The sequence below is a fragment of the Octopus sinensis genome, linkage group LG12, assembly GCF_006345805.1.
Source record: "Octopus sinensis linkage group LG12, ASM634580v1, whole genome shotgun sequence".
Lineage (NCBI taxonomy): Eukaryota > Metazoa > Mollusca > Cephalopoda > Octopoda > Octopodidae > Octopus > Octopus sinensis.
This window is the reverse complement of record NC_043008.1, coordinates 48,871,651-48,889,601: the sequence shown is the minus strand read 5'-3', so window position 1 is coordinate 48,889,601 and position 17,951 is coordinate 48,871,651. Positions and strand designations below refer to the sequence as shown.

The following is a 17,951-nucleotide window of genomic DNA, read 5'->3' as shown; positions in this document are numbered from 1 at the left end:
GTTTATTTTTAGAATGACATTGTAGGGTAGGTGTGAGAGGAGGGATCTGGCAGGTTTAAACATAAAACAGTTTAAATCCTAAAGGGTTAACGCTATAAGTGGCTATGGAATACTCAACCACTTTGTTTCTTGATTCAGTGAATTGATTGTTCATTCAATCAAACATTATTCTTTTACTTGTTTCAATCATCTTGACTGTGGCCATGCTGGAGTACCACCTTTAGTCGAAGAAATCAATCCCAGGACTAATTCTTTGTAAGCCCAGTACTTATTCTATCGGTCTCTTTTGCTGAACCACTAAGTTACAGGGACGTAAACACACCAGCATCGGTTGTCAAGTGATGGCGGGGGGACAAATACAGATACACAAACCATACACATGCACATACATGTATATATACAATGGGCTTCTTTCCGTTTCCATCTACCAAATTCACTCAAACAACTTTGGTCGGCTCGAGGCTATAGTAGAAGACACTTGCCCAAGGTGTCTATGTGGAGGTTTATTTGAAATCACACACACTCACACACACACACACACATACACACACACACACACACAGAATCAGGGCTATCTACTTATTGTGTCACATGACTCTGGGGTCCTTAAAGAGCTCCAACACTGTGCATGTAGAAAAATCCTGGTTTCAAATCACAGGGGCAGCCCTCTCAGAGGGCTTCCATACAGTTTCCATCTACCCAATATTTCACTCACAGGGCTTGGATCAAATGAAACGAAGATGAATGCCTGTGCATGTGTGTGTGTGTGTGTGTGTGTGTGTGTGTGTGTGTGTGTGTGTGTGTGTGTGTGTGAGTGTGAGTGTCTTTGTGTCTGTCCCCCACTAATACTTGACAACTGGCGTTGGTGTGTTTACATCCCCGTAACTTAGCAGTTCGGCAAAAGAAACTGATAGAATATGTACCAGTCTTAGAAAACAGAAAAAATTCTGGGGTTGATTCGTTTGACTAAAATTTTTCAACATGGTGCTCCAGCATGGCCGCAGTCAAATGAGTAAAAAGATGAAGAAAAAAATAAAGCATAGAGGCAATGCAGATGAACCGTGGACCCTTCAGTCCTCAGTCATTAGTCTAACAGACTAATGACTTACCCAGGTATGTATGGGACAGATGTAGACATCACTCTTGGATCAAAGAAGTCTGTTTTGGGAAAACATGGTTTTGAGTTTAATCCAATTGCCTGACACCTTGAGCATGTTCTTCAGCTCCAGACACAGGTTGACCATGATTGGTGGTCAGGGTTCAATTCGTTAGAAATGAATCGGTTTCTAATGGACTGACCTCTGTGTTTTGTACACAAAATAATGAAATAAGGGAATTGATTAAAACTTACAAAAATTGGACATTTTCTGTTTGTTTCTTCAAACAATTCATCAAGGGCAAAAAAGGCTGCCTAAAAGACAAAACAAAATTCTTATTAGAAATCATTATTTATTATTACCAGTACCATTATTGTTGTCATTGTATCTCTAGCTCTTTATCTCCTCTCACTTACTCTCTTTGTCTCTCTCTCTCTCTCTCTATCTGTCTTTCTCTTTTTTCTCTCTCTCTCTCTCTGTCCTCTCTCCTTCTCTACCCCTCTCTGCCCCCCCTCTCTCTCTCTCTCTCACCTTGGCATTTGCTGTATCAAATATGGTTTCCACCAGAAACACATCGACCCCTCCATCCAACAGACCCTGAGCTTGTTCTTTATAAGCTGCCACAAGTTGATCAAAAGCTGAAGAAGAGAACAAAACGTAATTAAATTAATCACCAGATCTCATCAAACCTTTCAACAGTTTCTTCTTCTCTTTTAATAAACTCTTTCTATTTACATCTCAAACATAATTCCGACACAATTTTCATTAAAACAGAACAGAAATGTTTTGAGAAGTTTAGAAGAAAACAACATTAAATGAAGATGGTGACTCTTTTATTTTGATGAAGGAAATTAAAGTCTGAGAAAAAAGACTAGGGACAGATTGTGTGGGCACAAATAATGGTTAACAATAATAATAATTACAGAAATGTACTTGCATAGCAAGTGACCTGATCTGAGATTGTGTGCTGGAACGAAGACAATTGCAGCATGGAAGGTGTTTATAAGCCATTTAAGAAACACACAAAAACCGTTAGATTCACTTCAATATTTAAATTTAATTTGCCAAAATATTTTTGTCGCTTTCAGACCACAACCTGTTCACTGACAAAGTTCTGTGATGCTGCTGCGTCACTGAACAGGTCGCGGTCTCAAAGCGCCGAAAATATTTTGGCAAATTAAATTTAAATATTGAAGTGAATCTAACGGTTTTTGTGTGTTTTAAATGGCTTCTGTGTGTGTGTGTGTGTGTGTGTGTGTGTGTGTGTGTGTGTGTGTGTGTGTGTGTGTGTGGTGTATGTATGTATGTGTGTATGTATGTATGTACAGTATTTTTTTATTTGAGATTTTTAACGTAAAAACAATGTATAGAATTACAATAAATAGAGAGAATGCATTTCACATACACAGACACACACACACACACACACACACACACACATAATCACACACACAGATATATTTTGCCTGGTGGTTGTGACCATTGTGGTGCCATTACTTACTGACGGTTCTCAGTTCTGGTTGTTCCACTGATGGTGAGAGGGAGAGAGTTTTATTGGTAGGACCAATCGCTCCTGCAACATAACGCCGTATTCCTGCAACAAAACAAACACACACAAGAATGGCATAAATAATAAATGAACCATAATTCAAAAGATGAATCATTTCTGTGGAGACAAAAACACAAAATAGAAAATAAAGAATTATTAACATTCATTAAAAATTAACGAAAAAAAACCGTTATTTTTGTTTGTTTTCAGTTATGGCAACTGTGAGATTTGTGATTGCAAATGGTGTCATGATCAAGATTTTACGGCTAAGTCTACCTTGGAAGATGTGAGGAGAATAAGACTAGGTTGGCTTCACTGGACATGTTCAACATATTGTGTTGTTGTTGTTGTGACACCCTTCTGTCATGAATGACCATGGGATTGCACCTAGAAAGTTACCCTCCAAAGCACAAGTCTGGGCAAGGTTGTTTATGGAAGACTAGCGGTAGCCCATGCATACCAGCCTCCCCTCTCCACACCACTAATGTTATCCAAGGGAAAGGCAAAGGGGCCGATACAGCTTGGCACCAGTGACGTCAGAGCTCATTAATGTGCAAGTGGTTGAGCACTCCACAGACACATGTACCGTTAATGTAGTTCTCAAGGAGATTCAGCGTGACACAGAGGGTGACAAGGCTGGCCCTTTGAAATACAGGTACAACAGAAACAGGAAGAAAGAGTGAGAGAAAGTTGTGGTGAAAGAGTACAGCAGGGATCACCACCACCCCCTGCCGGAGCCTCGTGGAGCTTTAGGTGTTTTCGCTCAATAAACACTCACAATGCCCGGTCTGGGAATCGAAACCGCGATCCTACGACCACAAGTCTGCTGCCCTAACCACTGGGTCATTGCGCCTCCACTGTTCAACATGTATGGTCAATAGATCAGTGGTGGGGCTGGCAGTGGGGGTGGTGCAGCAGTTTCATGAAGGTGGTGTTGAAAGCAGCAGTGTTGGTAGTGGTGGTGGTGGTGGTGGTGGTGTGATGAAGGTGGAAGTTGTAATGATGATGGTGGTGACGGTGGGTGACTCCACCATCCTAAAATCTCATTAAACATACGGTAATTATTACCATAATTAAGAAACAGAAACAGCCCAAATCTAAGAACATACCTGTTTCTCGAAACACGTTATCTGCTGCGGCCCTTGCTAGTTTTGCCGATTCATAATTCATTTTATAAACCTACAAAATATCAAAAATTAAACATCTTTCATTTCCCAGAATTAGTAATAACCCACAAAATGTAATAAGCCATGGTTTGCAATAACCTTTGGAACATAATAACTGCTGAGATGTAATGACCTCTGGTAGCGGGGACGACATCTTCATCCTCATCATCATCATCATCATCCATTTACATCCAGCTTCCATATTGGCATGGGGTTACATAGTTGAATAGGCTTTAATGTATTCTTTGGCATTATTTACACCTTTGCAACAATATTAAATAAATCACAACAAATATATGAGAATAAAAAATAAAACCAAAGTCAAATGAAAATATATAATAAAGAGACAACACAAAATCTATTTTCGAGGTAACGAACCCAATAGCTTAATTAGCTTACTTTATCCAAAACAAGTTTTAACATAAATCATGCATCTTTAAAGGTTTCAAGTTTCTTCTTTGAGACAAATCTGTAAAAATTCTGCAAAGACCCACAGACCTCCAGACTAAACCTGATATTACCCCATTAATAAGGACACGTGATGTATCCAGTGCATCAGCCCCCACCCATAGGGGAACCAACAACATTTTAGGGGTAGAATTAAATACCCTGAGTCCATATTGTAAGGATATGAACCATTTCCAGGGTTAAAAGATGGGGACAGAACCCCCAGATTGTCTGAATTACTTTGTATCTCTCTTCCTTGTTTCCTGCAAGAAATAAAGTCTTAGAGCTTCTGCTTCCTCCTCACAGTTCAGCTGCTGAACTGAGGCAATCATCCATAAATCTTGTGATACCACAAAAGACCAGAAATTGCCCAAGCAGTCAGTTCTCCCCCTCCACACCACCAAAGTTCTCCAAGAGAAAGTTAATGATTACCATTTCAGTAAAAGATAAAGACAAGTCAATGGAATCGAGTTAATGGTAACAAAGAAGCATAGATAATACTTACAAGATCTTCCAGGCCGTAGTCAGCCTGGGCAATTTTGGTTCCATTGAATGTATTGGTTTCGGTAATATCTGCCCCGGCATCCAGGTAAGACTTTTATTTCAGGTGAAAATATAAGAAAAAATAATACAATTATAAACATGGGTGTTAGTATGTGTGTGTGCGTGTGTGTGTGTGTGTGTGTGTGTATAAGTTATGTAAATGCAATAATGGAATGAGGAATTTTATTTACATTTCGGATCAAAAGAAAGAGAGAATCGTAAGGTCATAAGGGGAATGAGTGAAAGGGAGGGGGATATCATTCCATATGCAAGACAAACAGAAAAACTGGGAGAAAGATAGAGAGAAGGAGACAAAAAGGAAGCAGTTTATTTAGTTACCTTATGTATAGCACTGAGAGACAGACAGACAGAGGAGAGAGCTATATTCTCTGACCTTACGTATGCCAGAGAGGGACAAAGAAATAGAGAAACAGAGGGGGAGAGAAAAAGATAGAGGTATATATTTTTTTTTTACCATTGTATGTCAGAAAGAGAGAAAGACAAACAGACAGACAAAGAGGGAAGGAGGGAGGAAGTTAGACTAAGCGAGAGAAAGAAGTGGAGAGGAGGTAATGTGTTGTTACCTTGTGTATGTTATAGATCAGATCTGGTTGAGTCAGGGTGAGGACATCGTTATTGCCCTGCAGGGGTTTTATTGGATCAGGAAACAGAGTTCCACGGAAATCCTCTTCGACCAAAGAATGTTTTTGGATCATTGTCCCCATGGCACCATCAAGTATCATTATTCTTTGCAGAAGTGTTTCCTGAATTTCCTGAGAAGCATCTGGAATAGAAAAGAAATGAAAGTGGGTGAGGTGAGGTTCGGGAGGTAAAGGCTGCTGCTGCTGCTGCTGCTGCTGCTGCTGCTGCTGTTGTTGTTGTTGTTGTTAAGCAACAAGATGAGTAAGGGTGATTAGGTGATGGTCTAGGGCTTAGGGTAGGGAGACCTTGGAAAAGAAAAAAACTTTGGTCGTCTTGTTGTAGTCAAGGGTTCTTCGTTGACACCAGACACCACTGGGAGGTGGCCCTCGAAGTCACTGGAAATGGAGATCTCCAGGTCCAAATTCTTGAATGGCTGCTGCTACTGCTGCTGCTGCCACTGCTTAATTCCATCCTACTCCTGATTCCATTGACCTAAGGTCAAAGACATTTCAACTATGGCTATTTTGTTTTTTTTTGTTTTTTTTCTAGAACACAGAGGAAACAGAATCACATTATCCACCTTGTCCTTCCTATCTTAAACACTAAGGCAGGATATGAACAGCATCTGGCCACTATTTTTAGAAGGTTGGCCAACCACATTATGAGGTATCATCAAGTTTCTTCTTTGAGATAAATCTGTAAGAATTCTGCAAAGATCCACAGACCTAAGGACTAAACCTGATATTACCTCATTAATAAGGACACATGATGTATCCACTGCATCAGCCCCACCCATAGGGGAACCAAAACATTTTAGGGGTAGAATTAAATACCCTGAGCCCAGATATGATGCACATATTATAAGGATATGAACTGTTTCCATGGTTAAGGATATGAACTGTATTTGTCTGAGTGTTTAGTCCTTTGGGTGCTTGGATAAATTGCAGATGTCAAGTCAACCCAGTGTGCCTCCATCTTGGTCCTTGGCATGTTGGCAGAGTATGGAGGACTGCTTTTTTGTTTCAAATGTTTATTTAGTCTCACTGCCATGCTTCTAGATGTTTCACCAATCTATGTCAGGTTCTTCTCTTTACAAGCACCCTTTAGGCACCATATGCGGTAGACTACATTTTAGTCATACATACACACACACACACACGTACACATACATACATACAGATGTGTATACACATGTACACTGACGTGCACACACGTGCACAAACAAACAAAAAAGAATGCAGCTCCGATAACGGACAGAGTCAACGACTATTGAAGAGGTTGCAGAACGTAACGAAAATTTTAGAAAAAAAGAAATAAGTAAATGAGTGGAAACTGAACCAGTGAGTGTGTTAAGTAAAAAGGCACTGAAAGAGAATGACTCTCCTTAGACACAATATAATACACACACATGCACAAACATCCACACACACACATACACACACACACACCACACACACACACACACACACACACACACACACACACACAAGTTTGATGGTTATTCCAGTAATAATGTTGAATGTCTACCAAAAACTAGAATCGGTATTTTCTGCAAATCATGCTGATTTCCGCAGCAGAAGAGTTCAATTCTTTCAGCACAGTTTTGTCATCATCACATCTCTCCAATATTTATTGAACCTTAGAATTACTTTTTTTGTAAGGACACCTTTAGTTGTAACAACTTGAGATTTGTCCCCTAAAATCACACCAAGATTTATAACCTATGACATATAATCCCATAATCAGCTTTCTTAAAAGCCAATTATAGCATTTTGACATTTGGCTTGTCGAGGAACCCTTTTCCTTCCAGGAATGTAATCAGTCTCTCACAGATAATTTGTTCTATGACCTTGCTGATATGTAAAATTAGAAAGATAGGTGAGATAGGTCTGTAAATTTTGACATCTGCTACATTTCTTCCTCTATGAATAGAACAAATTTCTTCTTTGAAGGTAATCCAAGCACCTGAAAGACTCACCACTCGGACAAATACAGGTGTATGTCCACATAAATTAAGCAACCCCGTGCTAAATAAGGAATACACATAGAAAGTAGTGATACCCATAATATATACGTATGTAGGTACATTAGGCTGTTAGGTAGGTAAATGTGTGTGTGTGTGTGTGTAGGTAAATGGATATGCAAGTAAACAGATACATAGGTAAGTAGATGGACAGGTACATAGGTAATACGGACAGACAAGCATGCACACACACACACACACACATAAAGGTGGTGGAAACACATGACCATATACACACACACTCCATACATGCGGATACACACAAAGACACACATCCATACATAACAGACGCATGTACATAGTCACACAGACCCATACACATAGACACACTCAAACATGCACACACAAGGAGACAGAGGTATGCACAAATACACACGCACATGCACATAAACACATAAATATGCAGAACACATACATGCATACATACACACAGACACACATACATGCATACATACATACATTGGGCATACACAAGCACACATGCACACTGATGCACACACATCCGCACAAACAGACAGAAAAGAAAGTCAACATCCAGTGACAAGGCTGCAAAAGGAATGAAGATTTTGGAAGAAAAAATATAACAAATGAGTGGAAACTGAACCAGTGAGTGTGTCAGATGATAAGGCATTAAGACAATATGACCCACACACGACATACTTTCCAAAAAAGTTTTGAGAAAGTATTTTAGCTTGGCCCTTTCTGCATGTTTCTAGAAGAATTGGCTGCATGTAAAAGACACCATTCAAGCATGATCGTTGTCAGCATCGCCTTACTGTCACCTGTGCCAGTGGCATGTGTACAAAGATTCGAGCAAGGACGTTGCCAGTACTGCCTTACTGGCCCCCGTGCCGGTGGCACATAAAAAGCACCCACTACACTCTCGGAGTGGTTAGCATTAGGAAAGGCATCCAGCTGTAGAAACTCTGCCAGATCAAGACTGGAGCCTGGTGCAGCCATCTGGTTTGCCAGCCATCAGTCAAAATCGTCCAACCCATGCTAGCATGGAAAGCGGACGTTAAACGATGATGATCATGATGATGATGTTCCAAAGCGACCCCAACAGTGTAGGTGCAACAAAAAGCACCCACAACACTCCATGAGTTTCTTAACCAACTAAAACAGTGACAACACTACACTTGAGAAGGTTCTTTACTCTTGCTGATGCCAAGGCAGCTTCTGCAATGCTGATGCCACAAAAAAAATGTACTCAATACACTCCGTAAAGTGGTAGGCATGGGAAGAGTGTCCAGCTGTAGAAATCAAGTTAAAACTGAGATACTGAAGCAAGATGTATTCCTCAAACCTCTTGAATCCTGTCAAACCATCCCACCCATGTCAGCATGGAAAATGGATATAAAATTATGAAAATTTAATATTAATGAAACTGTCACTTCTCAGTGAAGCACAACAATGTTGAAAAATTCTTCAGCCTCATCTATTTACCTGTGTAGTGAGGGGAGGGGTGAAAGTTTTCATCCTCTCAATCGCATGGACTGGAATGAAGTCACCATAGCATATTGAAGGTTCTTTTGCCTTGTAGAGTACAAGGTACTCTCTCAAGTAGTGCTGGGATCACAGTAGAATCAACCCAGTACGAGTGGTTGATGGACTGAATGGGAACAGCAAGAGTTAAGAAGGACCCCCGACTCTGACTCATTGGGTGCCACACACACACACATTGCATTCTCTAAAGTGGTTCACCATTAATCAAAGATGTCTTTCCTAAGTCACTGATCTTCAAGAGGTTATTTGACAGTCCAGTGCCGGTGGCCTGTACTTTCTAGTCTCCTAACCTGAGAGATGGCTTCTTCTTTTGTCTTCTTCTTGAGCTTGGTGAAGTGTATACCATCTGCAATTCAGGGGTTACTTGTATCGCCAAGCTCCACAAATCCAGTAAGGCAGACAGGTTGCAGTGGGACAACACACAGTTGGCTGGGATCTGCCCATCTTGAGACAGGCAGTAGCTGTCCAGAGAAATACAAAGGCCTCACTTCCATTAAAAGCTGCTTCAGGTCCCTGGAGCCAGGGCCAATCTGAGGGCAAGTTTATAAGCAATGATCAGCAGTCTTCCATATTGTGCAATCATGGTGAGGCAACGCTGGAGAATGTTCTCGCCAGGACACAGACCCATGCAGCAGGCCTCCTCTCTCACACCACAAATGTCACCCAGGGAACGGGCAAGGGTGCCAGTCACATCTTGGCACCAGTGTTATTCCAAAAGTTGCCAGGACAAACGTGAAAACAATGTTGGCAGATCTTTCCTTGGGTTTTACTCCTGAAACCTTTTCCGTAAGTGGAGACTGCTTCAAAGTAGCAGATATTTAAAGCCAGAGTTTGCTCTCTCTTCCATAAAGTGATTTCCCAGGCTGACGAGTTTTAAGGCACCAAAACCTCACTTCACCCTTTTTCTAGTCAATACCCCAGTTCCGCTGGATTTAGAAAGCCTGAATTGGACTTTGTTGTGATGGTCTTTTTGAGGTACTTTCCACGACGAACACTTCTTAGTAATATAAACCACTAACACCTCCTCTGTCACTCTGGCTTCAATAAGATACATAAAGCCAAACAACTGTTATATTTATTTGAAACAAAAAAATGCTAATTTATCGGCTAAATTTTAGTCGAAAATTTTCGACTAATATTTTTAAATAATAATAATAAATATACGCGGTTTTAGATTTAAAAACATTTAATTGCCGACACCATGGAAGCCCGCCGGGTGACCTCTCGTCGAATGCATATATAATCAAAGGTGTCCCGAGTGGAACCATCCAATTTGTTCTAGGCATAGTAGATACCGAAGAATAGTACACAATAGTACATTTTTTCGTAGGATGATTGTGTGGTTTGAGAGAAATTTGGCTGCTATTTCTAGTATGTCGCCCGACCATGTACAGGGCCCTGCCTTGTCTCGTTCACCTGTAATTCTGCTTCTAGGGGGAATTTTCAGTTATTAACACGATAATAAAATGATTATAGAATTTCATCGATCAAGAACAACTTTCAATCGTCTTAGATGATTTCATCTGGTGAATAAACAGGTTTTCTCAATATACGCTGGCAGAATCGTTAGCACGCCGGGCGGTATTTCGTCTGCTCGCCACGTTCTGAGTTCAAATTCCGCCGAGGTCGACTTTGCCTTTCGTCCTTTCAAAATCGATTAAATAAGTACCAGTTACGCGCTGGAGTCGATGTAATTGACTTCATCCCTTTGTCTCTCCTTGTTTGTCCCCTCTATGTTTAGCCCCCCTGTGGGCAATAAAGAAAGAAAGAAATATACAGAGGACACAAAAAAAAAGTGGAGCAGGAATTCAAGAAATCATTCAGAACCCGAGGTGTGCGTGCGTGTTTTTTGTTTTTGTTTTTGTGTGTGGAGAAAGAGAGAGAATTTAGACACGAGGTATAAGTGGAACCTTACCTGGCCATTTGCGTCGTTCTTTGAAGTCCATTGTAAAGGAACCGAAGAGGATTTATGAAAGAAATAGAGACGAGGAGAGAGAAAGGCAGAAGCGTGGATGGATTTGGGGTGAATCGACAGGAAGTGGAAGGAATGTGATCGGGCAAGAAAGGGAATAATGAAATCGTTAATTAAGTTTATAAAGCAAGAGAGAAGTGATCAGTTGTGATGTTTCGGGTTGGTCCCGTCATATATGGAACTTATAAATGATAAGCTAGAAGTCTGTGGATCAACTGATTTATTGACAGACAAATATATGAGGATAAACAAAAACAATTAACAACAAATAAAAGATAGAAAGAGAGGGAAAGAATGTGAAAGTTCCCACCTCCCTTTCATGGTAACGAGGTGTGACGGCGTCGACGACAGACTTTTTGTGATAAGGTATTGACGGGCAGACAGTGGTGGTGGTGGTGGTGGTGGTGGTGGTGGTTGCAACAGTAAACCACGTTGCTACTACTATCAAACGCAATTAAGGTCAACATCATCACTTATCTTGCCCCGGGGATGAGGGTCACTTCGGTCCCCCTCACTCGGTGAACTTGTGTTTATTTGAAAGAAATTAATAACGATATCTTTTATACAAAAACTACGTCTTCATTTCGAAGAGAACAAGAGATTGTGTGACGTTCATGCTTTTCTCAACTCTACGCATATACACACTCATAAATATACAGGCTGTGTGGTAAGTAGCTTGCTTACCAACCACATGGTTCCGGGTTCAGTCCCACTGCATGGCACCTTGGACAAGTGTCTTCTATTATATCCTTGGACCGATCAAAGCCTTGTGAGTGGATTTGGTAGAGGGAAACTGAAAGAAGCCCGTTATATATATGTATGTGTGTGTGTCTATGTTTGAGTGTTTGTGCTTGTCCCACCACCATCGCTTGACAACTGATGCTGGTGTGTTTACATTTCCCGTAACTTAGCAGTTCAGCAAAAGAGGCCAATAGAATAAGTACTAGACTTACAAAGGATAAGTCCTGGGGTCGATTTGCTCGACTAAAGGCAGTGCTCCATCATGGCCACAGTGTAGCCAAAACTGCAAAGGCGCTTTGGAACTCAGCTAAGGATAGGAAGCTCCGAATGATCTGTCCTTTTTTTTGTGCTGGCTGTGACAAAAGAATTTGTATGGTGGACAAAGTTTAAAGAACAAAAGGCTGATATTTTCCTTTTTGGTCAAACCCTCATTGACTCTTTGAGTTTTGCTTGGGAAAGAAGATGGAGATGGAAGTGCTCTGCTCAGGTAAAAGGTAGGTAACCATGGTGACACTGACTCTACTCTGAGTATACACCTAGGGGTCAGAGAATGACAACTGGGAAAGGGTACATGCCCTGGTGGTCAGAGTGATCTTGGATCAGTAGGGTTTCTTGACAAGACCCAATTGCAGGTTCTTCTGCATCAAAGGGATCCAATCGTCTTATATTTCTATGGCTTTTATATCTCATTCCTTATTTTTTTCCCCTCGTTTCATTTCAATGCAATCCTCCACACTTTATTCCTCGTCTTCATAATGTCTGCCCCCCCCCCCCACACCTTCATCTAATGCTACTGCAGCGAATAAAATACACCATCATCATCATCATCATCATCATCATTATCATTGAGGGATGAGCTGGCAGAAGTGTTAGCATGCTGGATGAAATGCTTAGTGGTATTTTGTCAGTCTTCGTGTTCTGAGTTCAAATTCTGCCGAGGTCGACTTTGCCTTTCATCTTTTCAAGGTTAATAAAACAAGTACCAACTGAGTGCTGGGGTTGATGCAATTGACTTACCCCACCCCCACCCGAAATTTTAGGCCTTGTACCTATACCAGAAAGCATTGTTGTTGTTGTTGTTGTCATCATCGTCATCGTTGTTAAGGTGGTGACCTGGCAAAATCATTACAGCATCTTCAGAAAATGATTTTCTGGTATTTCTTTTGGTTCTTTATATTCTGAGTTCAAATCCCACCAAAGTCAAGTCTGCCCTTCTCCCAAGTTTCAGGCCCTTCTTCCTATTTTAGAGACGAGAAACGTTAGAGCATCAAGCAAAACCCTTTGTGGTATTTAGTTGCTGCTCTTTACAAAGCCAGCAGTTTTGAGGGGAGGGGCTTAGCCAATACCATTGACCCCTTAATAATTAATCGGTAATTTATTTTATTGGCCCTGAAAGGATGGAAAGCAAAGTTGACCTCAGCAAGATTTGAACTCAGAATATGAGGTGCAGGGGAATGATTTCTAACTTAATTACAGGGTCATAATTGGTGAAATAGTCAATAGTCTTAACGAACCCAGAAAGATGAAAGGCAATATTGATGGAATGGGAACAGAAAATCACTAAATACTCCAAGACATTTTCTACATTATTCTACAAATTCTACCAGTCCACCATCTTGTCTTATTGTTTCTTGTTTCCATCTGACATAATAATAATGATCCTTTATACTAAAGACACAAGGCCTGAAATTTTAGGGAAGGGAATGAGTCGATTACATTGACCCCCACCAGTGCCCAACTGATACTTATTATACAGACCCCTGAAAGGATAGAAGGTAAAGTCGACCCTAGTGATATTTGAACTTAGATTGTAAAGACGAATGAAATGTCGCCAAGCTTTTTGCCCAGCGTGCTAACGATTCTGCCAGCTCACCTCCTTATCTTACATAATAATAATAATGAATATTAATAATGATAATGATGATGATGATTATAAAGCAGCCTATTATTTAATGACCTCAATTATCAGGCAGTAATTGAGGTCAGTCTGAACATTAATAGTTATTGGCTGCATCTTCTGACACAGCAGAGTAAAACTAGGATGAAAGATAAAGCTGGGAACAGACACAGCTGAAACGAGGAGGACTTATTGGGACGTGTCATTCATTATTGTCATTCATTGAGACACTGAGTCGTCTGTGTAAGTAGAACACACTCACACAAACATACATCCATGCATGAACGGAGATCAGCATTCACCCCCATCCCCCACCCCACCCACACACACATAACGATTCATTTTTTCATGCTTGCATGAATCGGATGGAATTTGTTGAGGCAAATCTTCTATAACTGGATGCCCTTCTCTTTGCCAAATCTCAGCTCTTTTCAATCTCATCTCATCAAGGTCATCCCATAGGATGCCCCATTTTATAGGGGTTTCAGTTCTGCATACCAAAGGAGTCACAGGGTGCTGCTCCATGTGGTCCCACAGTTTCCATCTAACTAGGAATATTAGGGTCTCGTCCATAGTCTTGTATCCCAGATCCTCCGCATGACATCCTGCTAGTTCAAAGCTAGGAATCTGATCTGTTAGGTCCCCTGCCGATAAGGCCTTGCTGCTGACGCTTCTTTTCAAATGAAATAATATCTCTCCATGGCTGGACATGTTTTTATGGAAGACTGGAAATGAAGAACATTGCTTGTATAATGGCAATGTGGTCAACGGGCTTGCTAGAAATAGTAGCAAATCTTTCTTAACAGCCTACCAACTTAAGAAGGGTGTATTAGTTAATGTAGTTTTACTTTAAAGACATGATAGTCACAGCTGGAATGCCTTTGATCATCGATCAATCTGTTTAATCTGGGGCTAAACAATAACAGCAACTAAATTCTTGATGATAGCTTTATCAGTTCACTCATTCTCGGGGTTAAAATGATTGGTTAATCATGTCATATTTGACACAAGTTGTTCTCAATAAAGGTTAATTATTTACGACAAAAGACTAAATTTAGGTAAGAGATAATAACGAGGTCACTCTTTCTCCAGTCTCAGAAACCTGTCACACACACACACACACACCCACACACACACACACACACATAGCTCTCAGTCTCGTGTTATTCTGACAGCTGTTCAAATATTTTATGGCGGTGTCATTCCATTCCATGTCAAAGTTCTGAATGTTTTGTGTCTGACAACCTTTGTAAACGATTCAAGGATTCTCTGTTAGATAAGAGAGTCATCTAGATCGGTGTGCTGTTTCCTGCCAAAGATAGGCCTGGAACTGAGACAACTGAAGAAAGCCCTCCAGGAGATAGGCATGGCAGCTGAAACTACCTCAAGATGGCTGTGGTTGATAAGAGAGGCTGCTAGTGGGACCCTTCTGTAGAAGGCAAGGTTCAGTTCTTGCTGCCCATCTCAGGCTGAGGGGTGAAACACTTCTAACCCCTAGATACCTGCTGACAATATGGAAGGGTTTCCAGTATTGAAATGGATAAGGAAGAGCTGGCAAAACGTTTGAGTAGCTCCTGGAGTTTCTGCAAGGAGCAAAGCATCTCTGATACTGGTTCCACTGATTCAAGATCTGATATTCATTCATGGAGTTTCTTTTCTTTATCTTTCCATGAAGCCGAAGGGGGTCCAGACAACCAGCTGTCCATTTAAGGCTGTATATGGCTATGGTGTGGCCACACTTGGAATTTGCATCACCAATCTGGAACTCCTAATTTGCTCAAGACATTAACCTCCTGGAAACTGTTCAGAGATGTGCAACCAACCGAATACCCTCATCAGACATCTACCATATTCTGAATGCCTTGCTTCCCTGGGCATAGATACATTGAGGCTCTGATGTCTGGCAACTGACTTGCAAAATACCTACAAAATTATTAACCATTGTGCTAACAACCACCTTGAGCACCTTTTTGAGCTCCATGTGTCTAACACATATGGGCATGGCTACAAAGTCAGAAAACAGCACATGACTTTTGGAAAGATTTTTTCACACTCAAAGTTGCTGAAGCATGAAACAAACTACCTGCATCAGTTGTTAGCTACTAAGACATCGAATCCTTTAAAACCTCCATGCTTCCCGAAATTCACCAACACTACACCTGATATCCACCTCCTACTCCATTCGCATGCACATATGTATATCATGATAAATACACTGTTCACTTTCCTGACTTTTGTACATAATTCTATGTACTGTACATGCACCTTTGATGAGTTTTAGTGCACCTGAGCACCATACACAATAATTTCATTATTATTATTATTATTATTATTATTATTATTATTATTATTAATCCTTTACAGGACTTCCAAGGGTTGTAGAATGGAGGGGAGCAGGAAGGAAAGTATTACCAAACCAGAGACCTGGCTTACAGCACGCCACAGTGAACTCCACAAGAAAAGGGTCCTTAAGGCTGGTATTAAACTGGGCAAAGGATCAAATCTACTCCACAATTAGACCATAGCATGATTTGAACTCAGAGCAGACGGAGGTGGAACAAATACCACCAGGCACCCAGGTGTGGTATTCTTACAATTTCATCATTCCACTGCTCTGGATTAGTATGATTTTATGGACCCCTTAAAAAGATGAAAGGTAATGTTAACTAAGGCTATTCAGGACCCTCTGACATTAATCCCGCAAACCCTGTACAAACGTTGCTTTACTTAGGAAGTATTTATATTTCTAGGAGATAGGGTACTTTGATTAAACGTCTGGATATATCTCAGGTGTCACAGCTAATGAGATTACAAATGATGAAACTATTTATCTGTCGTTTCTAGTGATAAGGTTAATAGCCTGTAAACCAACGGACTACCTTCTTTGTAAATATGTTACATTCTGCAGTGAACCAGTAACTGGGCCAATGGAAACCAATGAATCTATGCATGTATGTATGTAGTGTAATAAGATAAAGCCAGTCCACAGTGTCTTTATACATAGTCCACAGACTGTCTATATACCAGGTGGTGTATATATATATTTATCAATTATTTATTTTATTATGAAATAGAAGGTTTTAGGTTTTGGTTAATAAAAGTCTACAGGTTGGTTGTTATATTTATTGACAGCATTTTACATCCATTCCACAATTCAAAATAGCTTTTCTTTGCTGCCAACAAAGTTCTTAATCTTTTCTCAACTGAAGTTTGAATAATGACCAAATACATTTGTACGATACAATCCAGGATATAAACAATTCACAGTCAGAAGAATGAGAGGCACAAGTGACTTCGGCGGGATTTGAACTCAAAATATATTTTAAAAAATAGCTGGAAGGAAAATCACAAGGCATTTTCCAATGCTCAAGCAATTCTACTGCTTGCCACCTTTAATAATAATAATAATAATAATAATAATAATAATAATAATAATAATAATAATAATAACGATAATGCCCTGATGCAGTACCAGACACTGGCTCTCAAGGCTTCTGATTTTAACTGATTGGAAGTGTTACCATGTACATTGCTTTGTTTTAGTTTATACCAAGATGGAATACAGCAAATATTCTGTTCAATACCACAGATTTGCTTGACCTTAAGCAGTTGAGCATGTCCCTTAGTGGCTGATCATAAACAGAAGTAGTGGGGGAGTATCATAGCCATGTGTTGAGAGGGATTCTTTGGGGTTTGAATAATTCACCTCTGGAAACATGGGGGTTTCGTTCAACATTCTTAAACAACCCTTATTCAAGGACCTTTTGAGTGGGATGGGTTACTCGACCAGAAGAAAATTCTAACTGGACCTCATCTGCAAGGTCATGCGCTGTTTATCTTGATATGAGATCACCATGTTGCACACATATGGTTGTGATGCATGTGCCTGGTGTATCCTTATCAGACGGGTAGTCATGATGGGTATACTGGGCTTCGTATATTTTATCCCAGTGTCACTTTGATGGCAGGCACTGCTCTGTCACTCAATAATAATAATGTTAAAAAATAGTTGACCATGGCAGGATTTGAACTCAGAATCTAAAGGGTCAGAGCAAATACTGCAAAGTACTTTTTGTGATGCTTAAATGGTTGTGGGTGGACAGTGGAAGCCTGGGAAACTTATTTGGAAAGTTCTTGATACAAAGTAAAGATGAATATGAACAAAACTTTAATTGAAAGTCTAAGGTAAAGGAATTGGACACAGAATGACGATGATGATGATGATGATGATGATGGTGGTGGTGGTGGTGGATTTAGGTTTTCACATGAAACATGTCATCATTGTTTCGTTTTTGGATTTGGTTTGCAAGATTCTTTAAGTGAGTTCATTATTGAAAAGGTTGCAAAACACAATGAAAATTTTAGAAG

The 17,951-nt window shown here is 40.3% G+C and overlaps 1 protein-coding gene across 1 annotated transcript in view; it reads right to left on the bottom strand.

The window, feature by feature from the left end:
• Positions 1-11,183, bottom strand: part of LOC115217904 (methionine synthase-like) — a 46,407-nt gene extending 35,224 nt beyond the window's left edge. The window contains exons 1-7 of the mRNA XM_036507910.1: positions 10,889-11,183; positions 5,387-5,586; positions 4,765-4,854; positions 3,756-3,825; positions 2,599-2,691; positions 1,629-1,735; positions 1,352-1,411 (exon numbers count right to left, since the gene is read on the bottom strand). Coding sequence (XP_036363803.1) covers positions 1,352-1,411; positions 1,629-1,735; positions 2,599-2,691; positions 3,756-3,825; positions 4,765-4,854; positions 5,387-5,586; positions 10,889-10,919 — 651 coding nt within the window. The 5' untranslated portion in view covers positions 10,920-11,183. The remainder of the gene's footprint in view (positions 1-1,351; positions 1,412-1,628; positions 1,736-2,598; positions 2,692-3,755; positions 3,826-4,764; positions 4,855-5,386; positions 5,587-10,888) is intronic.
• Positions 11,184-17,951: the final 6,768 nt, after the last annotated feature.